General features: G+C 43.2%; 1 protein-coding gene across 1 annotated transcript; it reads left to right on the top strand.

Annotated features, from left to right (window-relative positions):
* Positions 1-662: 662 nt before the first annotated feature.
* LOC101844346 (small nuclear ribonucleoprotein F-like) lies at positions 663-942 on the top strand. Its single transcript, XM_005065874.3, has one exon. The coding sequence runs from the start codon at positions 682-684 to the stop codon at positions 940-942; it is 261 nt and encodes an 86-aa protein (XP_005065931.1). The 5' UTR covers positions 663-681.
* Positions 943-17,282: the final 16,340 nt, after the last annotated feature.

Below are 17,282 nucleotides of genomic sequence, written 5' to 3'. Positions count from 1 at the left end.
GTGGATGAAGGCAGAAGACAGAAACAGAAAGGGCCTGGCTGAGTCAGAGAGATGAGACAGCCTTAGTCAGTGGAGATCAGAAGTTGAGTGAACTTTGTTCTCAATCAAATGGAGATATATTGGTTCGGGAACAGAGATAAAGGACAAAGTACTCTGACTCACGCTGTTGTGGGAGTGTTGAATCCAGCAGAAAATCTCTCTCTGTGAGGACCCAGTAGGTCTACTTTTTAGCTATTTGCAGACTTGTATAACACAGGAACAGTACTCCTCAGATGCTGTCTTTTGCTTTGTTGTGAAGCTAAGCAAGCAATGTATGGGCCTCCTAGGCTGTAGCCCGGGCCTTGCCACAGTGGGCTCTACAGTATCTTTTTCAGTTTGTATCAGCTACTTTTACTTAACTCTTATAAACTGCTGGGGGGAATTCAAAAGTGGAAAGATTTCTTCTTGCTCACAGTTTCAGTCCATCAGAAAGAAGGCCATAGTGGTGGCACTGGGGAGAGCAATAGTAGGAAGGGGTAGACAAGATGTATCAAGTGGCATACCCTGAGTGACCTATGTCCTCCATCACACAGCTCTACCATCTCCTTGGGGCAAGGACTTCCGAGGGCTCATTGGATAACTTTGGGGCTTGCAGTGGCGAGGTCAGCAGCTGGTGGGGTGTGGCGCTCGCAGGTGTTCGTGATGAGTTTACCCCTCAATCCCAAGCCTTTCCTCAATGGACTGACAGGAAAGCCAGTGATGGTGAAACTCAAGTGGGGAATGGAATATAAAGGCTACCTGGTCTCTGTAGATGGCTACATGACCATGCATCTTGCAAATACAGAAGAATACACAGATGGTGCGCTGTCTGGACATCTGGGTGAACTTCTAATAAGGTGTAATAATGTCCTTTATATCAGAGGTGTTGAAGAAGAGGAGGAAGATGGGGAAATGAGAGAATAGCATCTTTGGGCTTTGGGTTATATATTTCTATACAATGAAGATTTTGTTTTTTTTCAAAAAAAAGAATAGTGACGTGCGCTCACTACTTATAAGTGTGCAAAAGTGTGCAAAGAGGCATCTATTTTGCTGGACTGGAGTCCATGCTGTACCTATTGTTAAGTAATTTGAATTCTACCACTAAATTCATCACTATACCTTGTGTATCTTATATTGCTATGGGGAGAAAATGTCAATTAAAAAAAACAGCAATTGGGGCTGGAGAGTTGGCTCAGTGGTTAAAAGTACGTGCTGCTCTTATAGGTCTGGTTCCCAGCATTCATGTGGCAGATGACAAACACCTGTAACTAACTAGTTTCAGGGGATCCTGTGCTCTCTTCTGGCCTCTTCTGGTACCAGGCATCCATGTGATGTACATACATTCATGCAGGGAAAATATTCACACACATAAAATAAAAATGAATATTAAAAAATCATCTAATGAACAAGTCTGGTGGTGATAAATGCTGTCATATACATAATGGGGATGTTGTGGTGGAGGTAGTCTAGGCGTAGTAACCAGGAAGGTTTTTACAAAGAAGTGATAGTAAAACAGGGACCGAAGGTCAGAAAGGAGACAGCATTTGAGAACAGTGTCCCTTGGAGCCAGATCAGCCATTGTGAAGGATTTGAGGTAGAAAAGGGTAGTGTGTTTAGAACACAGAGAGAAGTTCAGCATGGCTATAGGACAGTGAACTGGGACACACACACACACACACACACACACACACACAGATATGAGATCAGGGAAGGAGAAGGGCACTGCTAATTCACAGAAGGTTTCAATGAAACTACTAGAATATTAAACAGGGACTGACATATGTTCATCAAAGAATATTAGTTGCATGAGGAGCATGGGTTCTAAGGGGGGACAAAAATGGGTGCTGAAAGACCTGGTGGGTGGTGTGTCCTGGAATTGTCCTGAACTGCAGAGAGAGCCAGGTAAATTAACTTATGGAAGTAGACCTAGTGCTTAACCTAACTGACCTTTATTGATCGACATGCTCTATTATGCCAATGGGTACAAGAATAGTGATATATACTCTCTACTTACAAGTGTGCAAAAGTGTGCAAAGAGGCAGGGAGTGGATTGCTTTGGGATACAGATTGGGTGTGGAATTGGCAAAAATTTGAGTGCATCAGAAGGACTTGGCATCCTGTTTGTGTTCTATATTGTGTCCTAGATTGTCAATCTGAGAAGTGAAATGGAGTAAACCGGAGAGGAGCAGGTTTCGCAGGGTTTTCTAGCTTGAGCACATCACGTTTAGATAGATAGCTGCAGAGTATGTAAGTCAATATGCTTTTATGTACAAGATCCGTGATGGAAAGGGTGACCTATAAACATGATGTACAGTGGACCTGAGCTGTAAAATTAAGGCTATTATCTGGAACGTTGATAAATGTAAATGCTTGGGAAAACTACACTGATTATGAGAGAACCTATGATTTGTGAACAAAAGGCATCAGACATTAAAAAGGCAGGCAAGAGCCAGCACTCAGAAAGCCTTGAATAGAGATGACTGGAAACCACTAAACTGATTTGCATTGAGGTTTTCCAATGTTGTCCTCGAAGCAAAATGCAGGAAAATTTGGACATGAGTGGATAAACAATGAAGAGGTGTCCAATAGTTCAGGGGAGAGAGAGAGAGAGAGAGAGAGAGAGAGAGAGAGAGAGAGAGAGAGAGAGAGAGAGAGAGAGAGAGAGAGAGAGAGAGAAGGAGGGGAAGAAGGCTGGAACTTAGCTGCTGACCATGTGGAAGAGGAGGGACTAGATTCAAAAATATGAAGGAGATTTGACTGCATATGCTGCTTTTGTTGGCTATGGGAATGAGAGAGGAGACCATGGTGACTCAGTTTTCAGCATGGTTACATGTTGGGGTCATTATGTGAGACGCAGATCATGCTCCCTTGAAGACAGGCATGAACTTCATCCTGTCTTCTTTTCTCCTGCCAGTCCTGGTGTCCGTTTTTAAGCTGTGGATTTGATGGGATTTAGCATTGTCCTTAAGCATTGAAGATGCCTTGTTCACTGTATTAGCAGAGAGTTAATGATGGTGCCTGGGAGATGCAAGCATGTAAGAAGCAGGTATTCAAGAGACACGGGTGAGAGAACCAGAGATCAGAGGAAACAGAAAACAGCAGAGCAGAAAGAGAGAATGGTACCAGCAGTGCTCGATGCCAGGGAGAGGTCAATGTGGAGGAGACGTTAATGGGGCAAGGACTTCCGAGGGCTCATTGGATAACTTTGGCCGCAAAGGTAGCTGAAGTTATTTCCAAGGCGTTAGAAAGGTAGAAGCCAGTGGCAGGTAGAGAGACCAACAGGATAGGAAATGGAGAGCACACATACAAACATCTTCCAGGTAGAACAGAGAGCTTTCTCACCGTTGCTGGTTTCCCTGTGAATGAGGAGACAATTGATCTGCTGCTGAAACGGAAGGAAAGCACACAGAAGTTTTAAAACCAGACGTGAACTGCAGTAAAGAGACTTCTAGAACTGGGCTTTGAGAGGTTTCTAACTGCCCTGCAGAGAGAGATGTGAAACAGGCGCTTCTTTTGCCAGTCGTGGGTAGTCATCCAGAAGAAAGCTCAAGATCTCCTTCCTTTTTCCAGAAAGAGAGATGGGGAGCCCTGTGTTCCACATGACAGAGCCTCATCTCTAGCTCTTCCTGACCTCAAAACTGTCCTTGAAGACAATCCTCTCTGTCCAAGGAGGTGGGGTTTGACCTTGAGTCAGCTGAAGCCCCGAGACGTAATCCCCTCTACCAGAGGCCTCAACCTGATTCTGTCTGATGTAGAACTAACCCTGACAAGGGAGTTGCCATTGGTTCACAGTCTTCAGCTCCTCACCACCAGCCTTCAGTTCCACGCAGCTGCTAGGTCAGGCATTGGGTGTTTTCTGCTTGTAAGTTGAATTGCTTCCATGAGACACAAAAGAGCCAGAACTGGACCTCTGTCTACTGTAGACACCACTGTGGTCCTGGTGGACTGTTCAGCATTCTAATGCCCTTCAGAGAGAGATGTGAACTCTTGTTTCTTTTGATAGATATTGGTCATCATCCAGAGGAAAACTAAAGTTCCCATTGCTTTTTTTCCAGAAAGAGTAATGGGAAGCCCTTGTGTTCTGGCCAACAAATCTTCTCAGTAAAACAAATGGGCTCTACTTTTGGCAGTTCTCAGCACTGTGGCTGAGGACATGAGGCAGCTCTGTCCTTGTCCATGGTCAATACACAGCAACTTTGAACTCACTGCTAAAATCATCACACTGAGACACATCCAAAGAAGATGTGCCCAATACTGGCTTTAATTTGGTTTTAAACCTTGATTAAGATCTTTTTCTTGTCTTTACTAATACAACCCTCCCACCTCCCACCCCCCGACCCAAGACACAAATACATGTACACAGCAGCAGCGATTAAAGCCCCTAGAGAAGAAAAGGTGTGGCAGAAGTGCTCTGGGCTGACTCGGTGGCACCACTGACTCGATGTGCATTTCCCAGTTCTTGTGGCCAGGAGCAGGCATGGGCTCCAGTGGGAAATAAAAGCAGAACAAGTCATTTTCAGACATGCAGCAACCGCTGTCCGCTGCACACAGAAACTTCTCTGATGAGGTCTGAGAGTGTCTCTAACGTATGAATAGATTCCAGTCCGATACTCAAATAGTCCTTCAGGGTTCCTGATTCATGGAATTGTCTACGAGACTTTCTGCAGGACACAGAAAAATGACTGACAGACTGCCAATGCAGATGGACAGTTTGACATTTCCTGCTTTGCTGAGAAATGTTCCAGACACACTGTGGCCTATGGGCTGAAGATGGATGCCCCGACATTACAGAGAAACTCGGGTGACTCTCCAGGTAGCAAGATGTCTCTGCCAATCCTAGTGTTTATATATTATCCTTCTGTGGTCTTTGATGGAGTTGAAGACAGATAGTTATAATTATAGTTTGCCTTAGTTATGATAAAAGATAAGCTACATATAGAACTTTGGACTCACAAGGATGGGATAGATGAAATTTTCTTTAAATCTTGCTAAATGTTGATAGACAAAATATTGTAACTGTGTTCTTGCTTGATAACTGTTCTGTTATATATAATTTGACTATGTTAAAGTTAAGACCTTTCTTTTTGTTTAGACAAAAAAGAGGAGATGATGGAGGAAGTCCTGTGTATATGTCAATAAAGCACTGTTGGCCAATAGGGAACCAAGATAGGTGGGACTAGGAGTCCAGGAGGACTCTGGGAAGGAGAAACACAGGGAGTCAAAATGTAACTGCTGTAGGGATAAGAAGCCCGGAAACTTCTCTGGTAAGAGAAGTACTTAGATTAACAAGTATGCGATAAATACTTAAGTCAGAGCTAGCCAGTAAGAAACAAGCAAGACCAACAGCTTCATAATTAATATAGCCTCCTGTGTGTTATTTGGAGACTACAACGTGGCAGAGACCAGGCGACTGGTGGGGAAAAACCAAACCAGTGACAAGAAAAAGGCATCTCTCTACATGATACCAAGTCCATTTAGTAGAATAATAGTAGCAGGTTCATCCCTGGAGCCTGTGAGCTTCCTAACTATGGGTCCATGGCCAGATTTATGGTATCAGGTGTGCATTTACTCTTGTGGAGCAGGGTCTAAATCAAACTAGAAAACGACTGATTACTCCAATGACATTTGTGCCACTGGTGTACATCTTGCCAAGCTTCATTATCGTATGTTCATAGCCAAGTAAAACTGTTGATGACTCACCAGTCCCAGCAATCCATAGCATCTTCCAGTACTATAAAAGTTATCTAGCAGGAAGGATGCTTCCTGGTCAGTACCAACTTAATTTCTCCATGTCCTGTTATGAAAGCGTGTCTTTAGCAATAGGATAGGGTCTTACCATCGAGTGGTTTTGTTGTTGTTGTAAACTAGATAACAGACAAACAGATTGATGTTTGGAGCTTACTAAGCTACTCAGAAGATTCTCTCCATTCTCCTCCCTTTCTCTTGCTCTCTCTCTTGGACTACCTCCATTTGTCTGCATGGCTCCTGAAGGAATGGGGCAATGTGGAAATTAGGACACAGATATTGAGGCTGTTGGGTTCTCCTCCTGGATAATATCTTCCTATTACCTACTCACTACAAATAGAATTCCAGACCCATTGTCACACCCTGAACATCTCTAGGACTCCCATCTTTCCTAGCCCATCTTGATAAGGTATGCCTCATCTCAGTCTACTCCCTGTACTCACAGCTAGCAATGAGAAGGATTGAAAGGATGGCTCTGCCTGGGATTGTCTGCTTTTGTCCCCATTTGTCTTCAGGCCATTCAAAACATCCAGTGCAATAAACAACAAGTGTTTTGGCTCCATCAAGGAGAAGAAGAGATTAAGAAGCAATTAGAATTAATTAAGAATAAGAACGAGAATTAATTGACAATTAAGAAGCAATTGTTTTGGGAGAAGCTACTACTGAAGCTTCCTCACTGGTCCTCTGGTTCATGCACAAGTCTACAGAGCCATATTTGATATCTATGTCCTCATCAGCAATGGATATAGTTTATAGGCCTTCTCTGTGAAAGGCATTTTATCAGATTCCTTGCATATCTGACCTCTTTAGCATTTTGTGACAACTGTGTATACACTAAATCTTATGTCATTTAGTGAGTAGTATCTCAGAAGTGAAGATTGGTGCTCAGGAGAATTTACGTAAAGAGTCTGAGGTCATGAGACTAGGAGAAGCAAGACTGAAACCCAGATGTCCCTTTGTACAGAGATTCTGCTTTTGTTTGTTTGCTTGTTTTGTCTTTGGGGGAGGGAAGGGAAACCAAGTTGCATGGTGAATAAAGAAGAGCTTGGCGTCTTCCATATCCAGAGCTGGCTAAGGGCCTCTCAGTTCAAGTTCTTTCCTGGCTTTTGTTGCTGGGAGGAGAAACAGCTCCTCATTCTTTTGGTCCTGTGCATAAGAAGTAGGAATAACGGTTTAAAAAATCTAGATCAAATGTGCCACAACAATAACCCTCAGAAGCACTCAGGTCAGGAAAGAGGCATTTTCTTCCTACCTTGAAATGATGATTTCTCCCACCCACAGCTATTCAATCATACAATTATTTAATGGGCAATATCATTAGCTCCTTTATTCATGTGCCCACTTTCTATTTCTCCTTACTCTTTGGCTCTCTACCTTCCCTTGGCCTGTCCAGTCAGAAGCTAAGAAAGAGGACCTATTTTTTTTAAAGCCTGTTCCTTCACTATACAAAGACCCAGTCAAATCTTCAGAAATTTTGCCTAAAAAATTCAAGAAGTAAAAGGAACACAAGATTTACAAAATTCAAATAGCACAAAAAAGAAGAGAAGTAGGAATGAAGAAGCCCATTCTCACCACCCGGAGTCCAAGTCTGATGGAGTAACTGTTTTTATTTATTGGTGCTTTTAATTCTCTTCAGAGGTACTTGGTTTGTGCTAAAAACTTATTCAGCCTTGGGTGCTGTCTTTCTGCTTTCTGCTAAGAGATGAAGGGTTCTGCACCATTGTACCTACCGCTTCTGACATGTCCTCTTGACTGTTGCTGGGAAGGGAACAGGCATGGGTGTCTGCCCTCCATGCATTAATGGTCCTTGGCTCACTCCTGTTCTCCAGTTGTTAGCACAGGTCTTGGCCTCTCTTGAGACTTCTATCAGTCAAGAGGCTCATCAGGAAACCAGAATTCATGCCAGGTAGTTCAGAGGAGGGAGTGTAATTAAGGGAGTTAATTATAAGGGCTTTAGAAATGCTGACACAGCAAACAGGATGATGAAGAAATCTGAGTTTAGATGCAGAGCAGAGGTAGGACACCATGTCTTTCCAGCCATTCACAGCTTTGGCTCCAGAAGCTGGAGGCTGGCACTCCAGAACAGGCTCTCCCAGCTGGAGCCAGCGCGTCAGTGGGAACTGAAATCCTGGTCCATGTAGCTGCTGCTGGAGACACTGCCCAGAACAGAGAAAGAACCAGTCTGGTTCCTTCCACCCTCCCATCTGCCAGACTCTTGCCAGCGCCTCCTATTGGCTTCCAGAAGCCACTTTGGCAAGTAGTCAAAAAATGTGAGTAGGAAGGGTCAGTATTGACAGACAGAAAGGAAAGAGGGAGGGAGAGAGGGAGAGAGGGAGAGAGGGAGAGAGGGAGAGAGGGAGAGAGAGAGAGAGAGAGAGAGAGAGAGAGAGAGAGAGAGAGAGAGAGAGAGAGAGAGAGAAAGAGAGAACGATCTAAATTAAGAGTTGAATGACTCCTGTAATCAGATTGGTGACTACCCCAACTGTCATCACAGAGCCTTTATCCAGTAACTGATGTAACCAGATGCAGAGATCCACAACCAAGCACCAGGCCAAGCTCTAGAAATCTAGTTGAAGAGAGGGAGAGGGAATATATGAGCAAGGGAGGTCAAGATCATGACAGGGAATCTACAGAGACAGTTGAACCAAGCTCATGGGAACTCATGAACTCTAGACCAACATTCGGGGAGCCTCCACAGGACTGAACTAAGTCCTCTGTATGTGGGAGAAAGTCATGTAGCTTGATGAATCCGTGGGGCCCCTGGCGGTGGGATCAGGATATATGCCTGGTGTATGAGCTAGCGCTTTGAAGCCCATTCCCTATGGTGAGATGCCATGCTCAGCCTTAATGCAGGGGACAGGGGGCTTGCTCCTGCCTCAACTTAATGTGCCAGGCTTTGTTGACTCCCAATGAAAGGTCTTATCCTTTGGGAGAAGTAGATGGGGAAGTGGGCTGGGAGAGAGGTGAGGGGGGGCTGGAGGAGGGGTGGAAAGGTGAACTGAGGTTGGAATGTAAAATGAATTTTTTTTTTGGTTTTACGAGACAGGGTTTGTAAAATGAATTTTTTAAAAAAGGAATTGAATGACGGTGCTATGGGATAAACATTGTTTCCCTTGAAGGGCATGCCATACTTCTAATCTTTTGTGCCTCCAAATGTGACATTATTTGCTAATTGAAGATGTAGTAAGTTAGGCTAAGGCTAACTGGAGTCTATAAAAAACAGACTTTATCCCAATACGATCCCATGTACTTCGCTCGCCTAAATCCTTCCAAGTGTCTGGCCCACTGCCCTCAGCGCTGTCATAAACTTATTCTCTTTGATGTTATTTAAGTGGCATTCCAAGGCAGAGCAAGTCAACAATACCCATAATCTGCCATCCTTATGCTTCAGACCCTGATCTTGGCATCCGGCCCCCTCCTGCCCTACAATGGGGGGTCTTCTAGTTCCAGAATACGAAGCGCCACAAATATAAAACAAAGGGAATAACCGTATTTCCTTTACTGGAGATGTAACTTTTAACTTCCTATACAGCAACTGACCTAACTTACCAAGTTAATCGAAACAGCTAGGCTTATCTATAAAGACATTTATCTTACCGAGCTTATTCTTTGGTGCCTGCCGTTAGCATCCTATCCCTGGTGAAGCAGAAGCAGGGAAGACTGGTACAACTCTGGGACTAGTCTGGGCTACATAGAAAGTTCCAGACTAGTCCTGGCTATAAAACTAGATCCTGCCTCAGAAAATACAACATAAACAAAAACTCAACAGTTATAATGTGAATCAAACATACTGCATTGCTTATGCTTTTGGGACTGATGCTATTTAAAGTTCCTTATGGTCAACCGTGTCTCCAGATCCCCTCACAGCTAATCAAGTTCTAAGTGTTTCTAGAACTTCTAAGAAGGCTTAAACAACAACAAACTAATGTAGAGCAAAAAAATATGGTACAAATTGCCTGGGATGTGACCCACAAGCACTGAGAAAAATTAGTAATAAAATGATTGGTTATTTGGTTTTCAGACCACCCAGGTTTAAAGTGGCCATGGAACCACAAAACTTCTAAAAGCTATCTCGTTATCGTGGGCAGAGGACCAGCTATTTAGCTCTCACTGGGATAATCTTGTGTGATTGGGAAAACAAAACAAAAGTGGCCTTCTGATGTATGATCTTCTCTCCAAGTGACTAATATCGCAAGGATTCAGAGAGTATAACGTGGTTATTTGAACAGAGTTCTTACATGAGCGTGTGGTGGTCAAGTACATTGTTTTGAAGACCTAAAAGCCAAAAGAACAGTCACCGGGATTCGTGGGCGATTTAAAACAGACAGAAGCACGAATCCGAATACATGTTTTAAATGGTTTTTCTACCCTACCTCCATAGCAGTAAAATGACTTATGTGGAAGCCCATCTTACCACGGTTCATTCTGATGTCTTCCACTCACACCTGCTCCTTCGGTAGGAGACGGAGAAAGCAGGAGTTTGCTCTGAGGATTTCATTAGCCTTTGCTACTGAGGCCCGAGATGGCTCAGTTCATGATCGCCTATTTTCTGTCTGGCCCGTGCATGCTGTGTTGGGTTTGTGAGATATCCCTGCTAATTTCTAACGTTTAAACTGGCAGCATTTGCTTGATTTTTACTTGAGGTTGTAATCTTTACAATATGTGTATTGTTTCGCAGCAATGGCAGCCATTGCTTGCCTGGCTTCTGCAAAGCTCGCACCTGAAAGCCTGTAAGACTTTGCAAATGAGAACTCTTAGCAAACATGAGCCTCAGAAAACCCTTAAACAGAGAACTGGTTTCATCCGCTCAGACCACTTCCGAGCTGCTGGGCGAGCAGAAGCTCGGCTTCCTGTGTGTTCTTACAGCTGCCTCTGTTTCCACTTCCTGGCTCCAGCTGCGGTGTGGTGCAGGCTCTTTGCTTACTGGAGGAGCAACATCCTAGGTTCACCACAAGCCCACTGTAAGTGCTGTGACTCCTGGACTCCAGTGCAGGGGGTCCTGGGACTTAGGTCAGACTCTCCCTGACTGAACTCCAGACCCTCTTTCCCTCTCATAGTCTCCATAGCCTTCCATTACAAGATGTTTGAGGCATCCCACTTAAAGCTTCAGTACTCTTTCCCTCAAAGAGTTCAGAACACGTGTCTAACATGCTCTTCTTTGAGAACGTGTGACAAAAATTACAAAAAAAACCCTCCCTGATAATGAGTTCTACTACTTACTTATATGCCATTCTAGTGGCTGATGGAAGCAGAGGCAGACACCTACAGCTAAACACTGAACTGAACTCTTGGAACCCAATGTCAGAGATGCCCATCCCACCATGAGGGATGCTCTCTCAGCCTGGACTCTTGGGGGAGGGTCTAGGCCCTGCCATGAACGAAATGACAGACTTTGGCTATCCCCTATGGAGGGGCACAGACTTTGGATATCCCCTATGGAGGGCCTTGCCCTCCCTGGGTAACGAAGTGGGGGTTGGGTCGGGGTAGTGGGGGGTGGGGACATGGGAGGAAGGAAGGGAGAGGGAGCTGGGATTGACATGTGAAGCAACCTTGTTTCTAATTTAAATTTTAAAAATTACAACAAAAAAAAAAAAAGGGAAAGAAAAAAAAAGCGGTGACAGTCCCTGTGGGAAAAGACAGAGCACTGGCGCCCTGTTTCTAATTACATTTTGTCCTTGTCTTTCTCTACTAGATGCTGGACAAGCCAAATATTTTTTTTTCCTCAAGCTTCTTTTGCAGATGAGAGTGGCCATGTGACCCAGTTTAGCCAGACAAAATGAAATCAGGGCTAACAACTCTCCTATTCCTTTATAGCCAGAACACTGCCTACCTCGTTATTTTAATATTTACATGGTATTTCATAATGTGTACATGCTAGGCCTGTTGCCCATCCTCCAGACGATGGATTGCTGCCATTTTCTCTCATGATTCAACAGTGCCACAGTGAACACCCTGTTTCAATAAACACTCTTACCCTTGTGCGTTGGTGCTTGTCTTTTGAGTCTCAAATGCTGTGTATGTCAAAAGATATGTGTCCCTAAGTTTCCGAAGACACTGAAAGATAATTTTTTTAAATGGTGATTTCTTTTCTCAATATCTATATGTCACTGATCTTATCTTCCTGCTTTACCAATGTTGGATGTTGTTTCTTTCAAAGTTTTTCAACCTACTGAGTAAAACTCAGTTATTAGGAATTTTAAAATTTCACTTCCCCGGGTCGGTCTCTTCAAAGATTTGTTTAGCATATAGACATGTCTGCTTATATTCATTGCTTTTGTTTCTAGTCTCTTCTTCGTAGGGGCTTGTCGAATGTTCTAGATGTTACTCTATGCCCGTCCTGCTTAGAGAAATAAATTTCCGCCAGTTTGTCCTTTGCATGGTGTGAGACAGAGCCAAGGTTTTAATTAGTTTTTTAAAAGTCAGCACGCAGAATGATGGGTTTTATTATGGCGTCTTCATCGTGCTTTGTTCTTACTTGCTCTCCTCCCCCGCCACGTCTCTGTGCCGTTTCCTCTTGTTGGTCCTCCAGGGCCCACTTCTGCTTTCGTGTCACACGTCCCTTTTACCCTGAGCCCTCTTCAGATATCTCTCCCCTCTCATGGTTCACTTTGTGGTTTTATGAACTATAAAGAAATATACAAGCAAACAAAGAAATAAGGAAGCTGAAGTCCAGACTCTAGGAGAGAAAAGATGTAGAATTTGTTTTTGTGTGCCTGGCTTATTTCGTTTAATGTCCCGTTGCATTTGTGTCCTGCAAATGTCTTGATTTCACACACACACACACGCACGCACGCACGCACGCACGCACGCATGCACGCACGCACGCACGCATGCACGCACGCACGCACGCACACACGTACGCACGCTCACACACATATGAAGTTTATTTACCTTTTCTATATATAGTCACCTGCTGATGGACATGAACCTGGATCTTTATTTTTAAACTATTATTAATAGTATAGCAATAATCATGAGTGGGCAGGTATCTCTGGGTAGGATTTAGAGTTTTTTGCTTATATACTCAGGAGTGGTATGGTTGGATGATATAGTAGTTATGTTTTCAATATTTTGAGGAACCTCCACACTGATTTCCATAGTGGCTGCAATAGTTTACACCCCCACCAGCAATGGATAAGAGGTTCCTCTTTGCTCATATCCTGGTCACATTTGTTATTATTTGCTTCCTTGATGTTAGCTCTTTGAATGGGGCAAGGTGGAGTCTCAAAGTAATTTCAATTTGTTTCCCTGACGACTAATGATGCTGAATGCTTTTTACAATATTTGCTCAATATATGTATTTCTTCTCCTAAGAACCGTAGCCCATTGTTGATTAGAAGAGTTTTTGTGTCTGGGACAATATTTGATTTTTGTAGCTCCTTACATATTCTAGATATCTACTCTCCTGATTGAAATATGGTTAGCAAAGATTTTCTTCCATTCTGTAAGCTGTCACTATTTGCTTTGCTTTTTAGTTTCATGTAATCCTATCTGTCACTTTTTGGGGATTATTTCCTGTGCTACTGAAGTTCTCAGAATGTACCACAACCATTTATTTATTTATTTGTTTGTTGACAAGATCAAATATATCTGTTTTCTTTATGACTTCTGGCTTCACTGTTTTGATCCATTTAAGAAACTTATTTTCTGAACTCCATGCAACATTTAGAATTGGATTCCTTCATGAGGCTGCTTCACCAGACATCCACTTCTAAGAGACTGAGTACAGCAAAGAAATACTTGCAAAAAAAGGTTCAACTTTAGTACTATAGGGTGTGCAGTGCTAAGATCTCTAGATCCGTATTGCTAAAGATATCACATACTTGAGCTATGGAATACTGAAAAACCTCTATCCCTGCTGGCTAGCTTCCATGGTGCTTGAAGGTGCTATGCTTAAGAACTATAATAATGACCAACCTGGTAAGATATGCTCAGTGGTGCTATAGTGGCATGGATGCCATGGGAACAACCAATAACTTTCTGAATGTCTTGAAGCCAACTTCACAACATAGTAAAAACTCATACCTGTTACTGTTATTGGGAACAAAACAACTTATGGTCAGACAGGTCATAGGCCGTAGGAAAGAAATTACTGTTAGAGAACCCAAAGGATCATAAGATTAAACCGACTTCTAATGATTTATAATCATACCTATAAATTAGCCTATCTCTCAAGCCTCACCACAGCTGGTTAAGATGTGGAGAATAAGAGATCATAGAATGCTCATCCTTAAATGAGACATATAACACACCCTTTCTTCCCAATGTGCAGGGATGATTGCAGAAGAGGCAACAGATTGTAAAAGCTAGAAGCAATGAGTAACTACAAGGAAACACTATTTTCTGGACACAACTGGGCAGTTGCACATATGAACTCACAGTGCCTGTGACTGTATGTACAAGACATGAGCAACTCAAATCAGACCAAAGCCACCATGGAGAGGGGGAGGTAAACACAAAATCCCAACGGGGACAGGAAGGGCTCATTTTTCTTTAAGAGCGGCCACTGACAGGTAAACCACACCCCAGTGAGTACTGACACCCCCTAGAGCATATGAGCAGCACAAATTGGACTTGTTGAATCTTATAAAATGAGACACAAAGTTAGGTAGGTAGAGAGGTAGGGTGGATCTGCTGGGAGGAGTTGAGGGAGGACAAGTTAATGTAACCAAAACCTTTTGTATGGATCCTCAAAAATTAATTCTAAAAATTAAAATGTTTTGAGTTGGATAGTCTTGGAGACTATACCCATTTTCTATGTGGGAGTTTTAGGTGAACAACTGGAGACTTAGGTAAGATTATGGACAGGCATATTTGTGTCTCAGTCAAATTCATACGATCCAAATGTGACTGCATTTGCACAAGGAGCCATATGGAAAGAGTTAAGTTAAATGGGATGGACACCTGGTCCAATAGGATTGATGTCTAAGAGGAGAGCCAGAGCCTCCACAGATATGGAGGCAAGGCTACATGAACACACAGCAAGATGGCAACTCACTCCAGACTTATAGAGGAGGTTTCAGATTAAAATGGAATTGTCTGGCACCTTAACATCCCAACTTCAAGAAAATGTCCTGTGATATTTTTATTTTGTTTGGACAAGTAAAGGTTGCTTGGAGTCAGAGGCCCCCCCCATCAGCCACTAGCTGACCAAAATTAACCATAGAGGTTTGGAGGATAGTAGAGAGAGGAGACAGGAAGTAGTAAGGCGGGATGGAGAGAGGATCTCAGCCCTTTATGGACCGAGGAATCGAAGAGGTGGAAGTAACTGGCAGCTGCTCCCCGTTCTCTGATTTTTCATGCTCTACCCCAATATCTGAATCCTAACTTTTTATTGATGAGACTGATGAGATTAACGTTTCAAGAAAACAAGTGTCTTGTGTAAACTGACCAGCTTGCTGCATATTGTTATGGTATCAGGAGCTGACTTACACGAAGTCTGATTGAGTACTGATATCCAAGTACAGACTCTCAAGTCGCGTGTGGGTCCATGAAGGTATTTTGATCTAAATTAAATTGTATATTTCTCTATTCCTTTTAAATCAAATTTGCTTTAAGACAGGACTTGGAGACAGGAGTTCCCGGAAGTAGGGAAGTAGCTTTTCAGAGCCCTCTTGTCCTTTCAGAAGGACGCTGCAAGCATAAAGGAACATGGATCTAGAAGCCACAAGGCCAAGTAAATCACATCCCCATGGCAGCAACATAGCATAGTAAACCCATATTCATGAAGCCCCATTCATACTATCTGCATGGAAATGTGCCTTGCTTCTTACATGGCTTTTCTTACCTCTAGTTCTCCCCGTTCCAGGGGACTGAGAAATGATACCAACCAGCAACTAGATTATATGGGAAAATAGAACTCTGACCCACAGCCTGCCCTGGAAACCATCCCTTTATCTGCAGCAAAACAGCCCAGGAAGCCCGCCTGCTATAGGTCAGACTCACAGGAAACCAGCCTGCTATCGCTGGTAACAACCTAGGAGCTAAGCCATAACCCTATAAGTATCAGCTCCGACTAGCCAAGAGATGATTAATAAGAAACAACTTCCCTAATCTTTGTTTCTGCTTTTAATTTAAAACCAGTTAAAGAAAGCCAAATATGTCCCCCTAGCCAATTACAGATGATGTTAGGCCAACTTCAGTGCCCCAAGGTCAACAGCCTCCAATCAACCAAGCACATAAAAAAAAATACCCTTTTCCTCAGCAAAATTTGTCTGGGCCTGTTGCTGCCTTTGAATCTGTCAAAGTGTAAGTGATGATGGCAGGTCCCCTTGTTCCTCAGCTCTGAACACATAGCTTTGCCCTTCTTATTTGGCTTGTCTCTATTCATTTCCACACCATCTTCAAAGATGATCTGGGAAAGCCCCCTTGCCCTTAATTGTGTGTTCTGAAACATTTTCTGTTACATTTATCATGAAAATAATTTTCATATACATGATGGACAATGGTTCAGGGGAATCTCATACAGTACCGGGGAAATAGCCATGCAAAAACTAGAATGACGGTAGAAACTAATCCTTGGTCTAAAGTACAGGAATACCCAAGCCTCAAGAAGAGAAAATACTCCATTCTTCTGGCACATAGGAACTTTGAACTCGGCCTATGATCCCACAGCCCCTGGAGTGCTGTGTCTCTAGGCCGTCACCATGTGTTTCTATTATCTTTCACTTTTGCAAAAGTGTGTGTAAGACTTAGCCCTACACTCCCAAGTTCTTAGGTGTGACCCCAGTGGCTGCAGATCCATGTCTTCATAGTGTCACTGAGCATGAGGTGGTGGGCTGTCCTTCAGGTTGACCCTCTGGGGGCTGGGCACACAGTCTAGGTGGTTGTTTTGTTCCAGCTGTAGGAGAATCATGAGGAACACTTCAAAGGACTCTCTCAGGGCTGATCTTGGCAACTCTGCTGTTTTGAAAGACAACAGAACAGTGGAAAGGCAGGATTTTGCTTCTTGGAGCTTCACTGCTCAACTCTGGGAACAAGAATATCGAGTGCATGGGGAAGAATCATGTGAACCAGGTCTTTATCTGCCTGCTTGGGAACGAGGCCTTGTATAAAAACAAAAACAGCAACCAAGAAACTTGTGGTTTAACTCAGACTGACTCAGTATTCTTCCCTGATTTGTTTTTCAATATGAATTGTTTTCTCAGAGTTCAAGGTTACTGATAAACATGCATTTCAATAAGTTTAGAAATTTTGAGGTTTCTAGCGTTCATATTCATTGACAAAGTCATTTGATGGAAAAATAAAGATCCCGAGCTGCCATTTGCTGTTCAGTAGTTTACTTCCTTTCAGAGTAGATGGTTTGCCAGGGCTTAACCCATGTGGATAACAGCACTCAAGAAGGCTCAAAGAGAATTGTTTTGATTGGCCAGTCTTGCAGGAGGGTTGGCCAGTGATGAAACAATTCAAAGCAACAGAGTCCAGGAAGAGTGGAGTCAACACAGACACAATCTACCAATCTAATTTTTTTTCTCTGTAGATATGGATCAGGTAGTCACGTGGACTGGAGACTTTGGGTC

Source organism: Mesocricetus auratus, unplaced genomic scaffold, assembly GCF_017639785.1.
Source record: "Mesocricetus auratus isolate SY011 unplaced genomic scaffold, BCM_Maur_2.0 Super-Scaffold_100018, whole genome shotgun sequence".
NCBI lineage: Eukaryota > Metazoa > Chordata > Mammalia > Rodentia > Cricetidae > Mesocricetus > Mesocricetus auratus.
The sequence above is the reverse complement of the archived record's forward strand: the minus strand, read 5'-3'. Positions and strand labels throughout refer to the sequence as shown.